This window comes from Triticum aestivum, chromosome 7B, assembly GCF_018294505.1.
Source record: "Triticum aestivum cultivar Chinese Spring chromosome 7B, IWGSC CS RefSeq v2.1, whole genome shotgun sequence".
NCBI lineage: Eukaryota > Viridiplantae > Streptophyta > Magnoliopsida > Poales > Poaceae > Triticum > Triticum aestivum.
Window position 1 is genome coordinate 500,026,803 of NC_057813.1, and position 8,596 is coordinate 500,035,398.

General features: G+C 43.5%; 1 protein-coding gene across 1 annotated transcript in view; it reads left to right on the forward strand.

The window, feature by feature from the left end:
* LOC123156902 (deSI-like protein At4g17486) overlaps window positions 1-2,860 on the forward strand; it is an 8,081-nt gene extending 5,221 nt beyond the window's left edge. Inside the window, exons 3-4 of the mRNA XM_044575094.1 lie at window positions 2,258-2,341; window positions 2,426-2,860. Of these exons, the coding sequence (XP_044431029.1) occupies window positions 2,258-2,341; window positions 2,426-2,541 (200 nt within the window). The 3' untranslated portion in view covers window positions 2,542-2,860. The remainder of the gene's footprint in view (window positions 1-2,257; window positions 2,342-2,425) is intronic.
* Window positions 2,861-8,596: the final 5,736 nt, after the last annotated feature.

Consider the following 8,596-nt stretch of genomic DNA (forward strand, 5'->3'; position numbering starts at 1 on the left):
CCCCCCCTCGTCCAACGCTCGATCGCTTGATGATACTTTCCATAAATTAATGCTTGTTTTTTGTTTTGAGGACATGAGTAGGACAAGGAAAGGAAAGTATCAATTTGGTTTAGATTATTCCAAGTTACTACGTTGGTTTTTGTTTTGGGCGGCATCGGTTTAGATTACCAAAAAATCTACAGGAAACCAAGCGAGGCGGGGGTGTGAAGAGGAAAAAACCAACACAGGGGGGCGGTCGGAGGAGCTGAGGAGAACGTACCAACTCCCCTTTAATAGTAGAGATTCGAAGATGGTATCCTCTATTTGGATAATTGCAGGCATATGGGGAACTGCATAACATCTCACCCTCCTCGATGTGCAGCTCCTCCTCGAGCTGCGGTGTGTTGGGCCAGGGTCGACTCTTTGTCATAGTCTCGTGGTATTGACCACTCTGCTGCTGGAATCAGTGCCACCGCATGATTGATCTCTTTCAGCTGATTCTTCCGAAACATGTTTCGAAGACAATGTCTTGGTAGCTTCTCTTACACTTGTGCTATCATAGTTAGCCTTGCCTCACACGGAAATAGAAGTCCATACACACATGTATAGTGGTCAATACCATGTATGCACATATTCTTGTGTAATCCAAGTGCCTAATCAAATCAAACGCTTAAACAAACCAACTCAGGTTTTGTTCCCAGCCCACCTGGCCTAGTTGTGTGTGAAGGCCCAAGTAGGGCTTGACTGTGTCCTGCCTGGGAGCACCTGGTTTTCTCACCGCCTCCTCTGGTTCAGCCACCACAAGCCTTGTTGCACCTGGACCTTCTGTTGCACTGATCCTTGCTGCTCCGCCTCGTGCGGAGGGCCAGGACATTAAGACACCGACCAAGCCCTCTCCATGGCTAAGTCGCACTACCATGCTGTTGTCTTTCTGCAGTGCCACAAGGAGCATCACACCTCCCAGTTGAACTGTGCGGCCGTTGTGCAACACAGCACCTGCCCTCGGTGAGAATGACAACTGCCATGTCTGGGTACCTTGTGGCTGTAGCTTGCGCTGCCAGTTTGCCCAGCTGTGCCGCTGTAGCTGGACTTAGCATCGGTCACCGCTTGCTGTAGCCTAACTGCCCCAACTGCCGCTGCAGGAGACGATGTACTCCCTCTGTCCCAAAATAAGTGTCTCAACTTAGTACAAAGTTAAGACACTTATTTGAGACGGAGGGAGTAGTTGCTCGTGTGGTGACTGGGAGCACTGGGGCAACCCCATTTTTGAAGATGCAGCTGTCAGAACTATCACCGGTGCAACAATCTGCATTTCCGCATTTGTACATGGCTGCTCCATGACTGGCGTGTTTACCATCATTAACGTCATTGCGAACTATCCGCCTCTTCTACTGTGTATTGTTGATGCCGCCCACGCCACACTTGGAGAAGGCACCCATACCGCTCTTATGAGATGTGATGCCTTCGCCGCCAGGGCATATGCTGCTGTGCTGTGGTGCACCATCATTGTTGACTACACAGGCTCGCCTCTGAGAGGGTTCTCATGTTAGTGTTGCATTATTCTCTTTCAATGCTGTTTATCTTGTTGAAAAGTGGCGCAGTCGGATTGCAAACACCTCTGCTAACTGTTGGACCATTTCAGGCTAGCTAGGCTAAACTACTCTTAGAAATGCTTCGTAATCTCTTCATTTGTTGCTTGATTGATATGCGCCACATGCTCTCCCTTGTATAGGGAGATGGATAACTTGGTTCCGAACAAACTAATCATAACTTCACTAACAAATGGGATCCTATCCCTTATTTGAAGATATTTTCTTCTGATTTGATAACTAGGGGAGATAACACCCTCTCTTCTAACAAATTCTGGAGATAAACGGAACTTAACCAAGTGAAAATAGGATGCAATATAATCAAACCACTATTGTAACTAAATAACTCATCTCTTAAGTGATGGAAGTACAGTTGTCACTATAATACCTTGTGTTAACATTCCGGCACCGCACGACATATGGTCACATCAGATCTTGAATTGACTATGGTGCTGCTACTACCCGTAAGCTCTAATTAATCATGCCAATATCGTTCATGATGAGGAATACCTGCAAATGGAACTGACAAATGAAACACAAAGTCATCACTATCCAGAGGTTTCTATGCTTTATGTCAAAACATATTTTCATCATTTATTCTGTTTCAAAGTGTATTAGTACATCCTAATTTTTTTTGATTATTTTTCATTCTTAGTATATCATGAAAGATAATATCAAATTACTTTCAGGTGCATTTTGCAACTGCCTTCTACCAGAAAGTATGCGGTTGGACTCAACTGAGACAAAGAACCTCACGGACTACCATTTCTCTGGTAGATATCCATGTTCCTTTAAATTGATCGTACTATTCCAATGGGTACTCATATTTATTTTTATCTATCAATGCCTTTGACTAGATGATTCCAACTTAACCATCAATGACAACTTTGACGATGATGACATTGAAGACAAACACTTGCTTTCCGAATCTTCTGTCAGTGAAAATGCAATTGTAAAGGAAGTCCACAGGTGAAAGTTGCTTAAGCCATGCAGAATAGTTCAGTGTGCAGTTTATCATTCATTTTGTACATTGTAATTTCTGTATTCCGAAATGTAACATGCCCATTCTATTGTATTTAAGTATTGTACATACATTCAATGGCGGGTTTGGTGTCCTGGTTTCTTCTCATTCCTTGTACAATACAGTAATACCATACTGCCCTCCCTAACTATACTGAGATTCAGAGCCAGTGTGTAATCTTATTCCATTTTCTTGCAAGTCAAGCAAGGAGGCATGGTTCCTGAAAACTGCTATGTTACTATCAATGTTCAGCGTGGTTCTTTTTTCCTCCTTTTCTGGGCCCTGGTATGTTATGTTTTCCCATTGACTTAACTCTTGTTTCTTGTCCGAAGTAGTTGAGCTGCTACATATGGTTGGCCAAATTGCACCTATGTTTCTAACAGGATGCTCATAGGAGGGTGAATCTGCGCACCTAGAACACGACATTTCTCCATTCCAGCTCTATCACCGTAATGCCTGTTGTATTATTACTGTCTGGACGTAAGAACTGTCTACTTTGCTTTATGCAAAAAAAATCCTCTGGTGAAGGATTAAAAAATATATAACCATGAACATGCACGGATTGTCAAACGCTAACCTTCGTTAGCTGAAATCTCAAACGTTGCTTGGTAGATACTCCCTCCGTTCCGAATTACTTGTCGCACGTATGGATGTATCTAGATGTATTTTAGTTCTAGATACATCCATCTCAGCGACGAGTAATTTGGAACGGAGGGAGTACGTACTTTAGTCACAGACGTGTCTCCTACCTAAAGACTTCATACTTCGAGCAAATATAACCGCAGCAGCGCACAATAGGAGATGGCTTCCTAATTTGGACACTCAAGTCTACATGTTTATTTTAACATAAAACAATTGCAAATGCCCACACACACTCGCTCTTATGAACGCACACACACATGCACACACATCATATCTCTATGAGCACCTTTGAGTTACCGAGTCGACGGGAATTTCTCCTCCCGCTGAACGAACATCATCAGAAAAACTGAAATAACTTCAGAAAAATGCAAGCACCAGTGTCAAAGTTTAGGACTTGAATCCCGATGGGCTGGTTCCATTACAAGGAACCTAACCATCTAAGCTATACAGTTCGCAAGTCTACATGTTGACATATTGAAAGAGAAGCGTCAACAAAACCATGAAGCAAATACAATACAATAGGAACAAAGTTTAAAAACGTTTTATTGTATACCGTAAAACAACAACAGTTGTTCAATTTTTGAAAAGTGGAAGACCCAAATCTCAGCATCGGTTAATACACGGAACTACCTTTATTACTACTAGGTTTTCAACCGTCATCAGAAAGAGCCAAAACGTTGCTGAGCTGAACCACATGAAAAAAGAACTACATGTCTGACTCATGCAGTCATTTCATATTTGCGCAAACTAATAATGATCTTGCGCATATAACGAAATAAACTTATGTAGGTAATGAGCCATGCACTAGATTCACCGATTTATCTAAGCATGATCTTGCAGCTCTACCAACCATGTTTAGTTCCGGGGTTCAGCTTCAATGAAAGCAACTTATGTACACTGGTAGAAAAAGAGGCTTCCGTCCAGCCCCATTAGTCGCGAAACTGTAGGAACCGCGACTAATGAAGTCTTTAGTCGCGGTTCGGCAGACGAACCGCGACCAAAGGCCTGGGCCCAGGGCGCTCGGTGGCCAGCTGGTGCACGTGAGGGGCTTTAGTCGCGGTTGGCCAGGCCAACCGCGACTAAAGGTGCCCAAAGGCCTTTAGTCGCGGTTGGCCAGGCCAACCGCGACTAAAGCTCCTCCCCTATATATACCAGTTCAGCACGCTCACTTAGCCATTTGGTGCCACTTCTCTTCACAAGCTTCACAAGGGGGTGTAGGTTTGCTTTTGGTTCCTCTTATGCACACAAGGTGTTTGATGAAATGCCCCAAGAGGGTGAAACAAACATGATATGAAGTGTTGGAGCCACACTTGAGGTTCCTCAGTTATTTTTTCCTCCTCGATCGCGGTTAGCAACTTGAACCTTTCATGCATGTGTGTCATTGATAAAATATGCATGTGTGTTGTTCATTGTTTAATTTCTATTGTTTATAGCTAGTTAGTTTAACAAATGCATGATGGTTAATTATATATTTTATATTATAATAATGCAGATGAATCGGCAATGGATGTACGGTAACCGACTCTCCCGCGAGTTCACTACGGGTTTGAAAGATTTCCTCATAGTGGCTAATGCGAACAAGCAGAAGGGTTTTGTTATCTGTCCATGTGTTGACTGTAAGAATCAGAAGGGTTACTCTTCCTCAAGAGAAGTTCACCTGCACCTGCTTCGGCACGGTTTCATGCCAAGCTATAATTGTTGGACCAAGCATGGAGAAAGAGGGGTTATAATGGAAGAAGATGAAGAAGGGGATGATTTCATCGATGAAAGCTATCTTGCTCATTTCGGTGATACTTTCATGGAGGATGCTGAAGGTGAAGGGGAAGGTGAAGGTGAAGAAGAGGCACGTGATGAGACCGTTGATGATCTTGGTCGGACCATTGCTGATGCACGGAGACGCTGCGAAACTGAAAAGGAGAGGGAGAATTTGGATCGCATGTTAGAGGATCACAGAAAGTCGTTGTACCCCGAATGCGATGATGGTCTGGAAAAGCTGGGCTGCACACTGGATTTGCTGAAATGGAAGGCACAGGCAGGTGTAGCTGACTCGGCATTTGAAAACTTGCTGAAAATGTTGAAGAATATGTTTCCAAAGAATAATGAGTTGCCCGCCAGTACGTACGAAGCAAAAAAGGTTGTCTGCCCTCTAGGTTTAGAGGTTCTGAAGATACATGCATGCATCAACGACTGCATCCTCTACCGCGGTGAATACGAGAATTTGAATGAATGCCCGGTATGCATTGCATTGCGTTATAAGATCAGAGGCGATGACCCTGGTGACGATGTTGAGGGCGAGAAACCCAGGAAGAGGGTTCCCGCCAAGGTGATGTGGTATGCTCCTATAATACCACGGTTGAAACGTCTGTTCAGGAACAAAGAGCATGCCAAGTTGTTGCGATGGCACAAAGAGGACCGTAAGTCAGACGGGGAGTTGAGACACACCGCAGATGGAACGCAATGTAGAAAGATCGACAGAGAGTTCAAAGATTTTGCAGCTGACGCAAGGAACATAAGATTTGGTCTAAGTACAGATGGCATGAATCCTTTTGGCGAGCAGAGCTCCAGCCATAGCACCTGGCCCGTGACTCTATGCATCTACAACCTTCCTCCTTGGTTGTGCATGAAGCGGAAGTTCATTATGATGCCAGTGCTCATCCAAGGTCCGAAGCAACCCGGCAACGACATCGATGTGTACCTAAGGCCATTAGTTGATGAACTTTTACAGCTGTGGGGCAGACCTGGTGTCCGTGTGTGGGATGAGCACAAAAAAGAGGAATTTAACCTACGAGCGTTGCTTTTCCTAACCATCAACGATTGGCCTGCTCTTAGTAACCTTTCGGGACTGTCAAATAAGGGATACAATGCATGCACGCACTGCTTACATGAGACTGAAAGTGTACATTTGCCAAATTGTAAGAAGAACGTGTACCTTGGGCATCGTCGATTTCTTCCGAAAATTCATCTAGTAAGAAAGAAAGGAAAGCATTACAACGGCAAGGCAGATCACCGGCCGAAGCCTGCGGAACGCACTGGTGCTGAGGTATTTGTTATGGTCAAGGATTTGAAAGTCATCTTTGGAAAGGGTCCTGGCGGACAATCAGTTCCGAAGGGAGCTGACGGGCACGCAGCCATGTGGAAGAAGAAATCTATATTCTGGGAGCTAGAATATTGGAAAGTCCTAGAAGTCCGCTCTGCAATCGACGTGATGCACGTTACGAAGAATATTTGCGTGAACCTCCTAAGCTTCTTGGGCGTGTATGGGAAGACAAATGATACAAAGGAAGCACGGCAGGACCAGCAACGTTTGAAAGACCCTGATGACCGGCATCCGGAATGGTTTCAAGGTCGTGCCAGCTACGCTCTGACCAAAGAAGAGAAGGTCATCTTTTTTGAATGCCTGAGTAGTATGAAGGTCCCGTCTGGATTCTCGTCCAATATAAAGGGAATAATAAACATGGCGGAGAAAAAGTTCCAAAACCTGAAGTCTCACGACTGCCACGTGATTATGACGCAATTGCTTCCGATTGCTTTGAGGGGGCTCCTGCCGGAAAATGTTCGAGTAGCCATTGTGAAGCTATGTGCATTCCTCAATGCAATCTCTCAGAAGGTAATCAATCCAGAAGATCTACCACGGTTACAGAACGATGTGATCCAATGTCTTGTCAGTTTCGAGTTGGTGTTCCCGCCATCCTTCTTCAATATTATGACGCACCTCTTGGTTCACCTAGTCGAAGAGATTTTCATTCTCGGTCCTGTATTTCTACACAATATGTTCCCCTTCGAGAGGTTCATGGGAGTATTAAAGAAATATGTTCGTAACCGTGTTAGGCCAGAAGGAAGCATCGCCAAGGGCTATGGAAATGAGGAGGTAATTGAGTTTTGTGTTGACTTTGTTCCTGACCTTAAGCCGATTGGTCTTCCTCGATCGCGGCACGAGGGGAGACTAAGTGGAAAAGGCACGATCGGAAGGAAATCAACGACATGTATGGACGGCCATTCTCTGACTGAAGCACACCACACTGTACTGACCAATTCCAGCTTGGTGGCTCCGTACTTTGAGAAACACAAGAATATTTTACGCTCGGACAACCCGGGGAAGCCTGAATCCTGGATTAGGAAGGCCCACATGGAGACTTTCGGCAGTTGGTTGAGAAAACATTTAATGAATGACAATGATGTTGTAGATCAGCTGTACATGTTGGCCAAGACACCATCTTCGACTATAATGACTTTCCAAGGGTACGAGATAAATGGGAATACATTTTACACGATCGCCCAAGATAAAAAGAGCACCAACCAAAACAGTGGTGTCCGCTTTGATGCAGCAACCGAGAATGGGCAAAAGGTCACATATTATGGTTACATAGAGGAGATATGGGAACTTGACTATGGACCCTCCTTTAAGGTCCCTTTGTTCCGGTGCAAATGGTTCAAGCTAACAGGAGGTGGGGTAAAGGTGGACCAGCAATACGGAATGACAATGGTGGATTTCAACAATCTTGGTTACCTTGACAAACCATTCGTCCTAGCGAAAGATGTCGCTCAGGTTTTCTATGTGAAGGACATGAGTAGCAAACCGAGGAAACGGAAAGATAAGAAAACGATCAGTACATCATGCGATGATCCAAAGCGCCACATTGTTCTTTCAGGGAAAAGAAACATCGTGGGAGTGGAGGACAAGACAGACATATCAGAAGATTATAATATGTTTGCTGAAATTCCGCCCTTCAAAGTGAACACCGACCCAAGCATTAAGTTAAATGATGAGGATGCTCCATGGATACGGCACAATCATAAGCAAGCAGGGACACAAGGGAAGAAATGATGTGTAATAATTTATTGTACCAAACTTTGTTGAATGGATCATGTGAATTATATTACCCGTGATGTGTTTGGTGTCCATTTTTGAATGATTCAAGATACCACTGATGATACATGAAATTTGGAGTGATTTAGTCATACTCCTGCCTAGGCGTATAATATGCATACTCGTAGTCTTCATAGCCGCCGCCGTTGTACTGGTAGTCGTCGCCTTCTAAGTTGCCGCCGTCGTCGTCGCTGCTGTCGTCGCTGTCGTACTCCTGCCTAGGCATATAAAATTTTGAATTGAATTAGTTTTATTTTTCTGAATTTTTTGATATATTATTTGTATTTTTAACATTTTGAATTGAATTAGTTTTATTTTTCTTAATTTTTTGATATATTATTTGTATTTTTAGAATTTTGAATTGAATTAGTTTTATTTTTCTGAATTTTTTGATATAATATTTGTGTTTTTAACATATTGAATTGAATTAGTTTTATTTTTCTGAATTTTTTGATATATTATTTGTATTTTTAAGATTTTGAAAAAGAAAAAGTATTT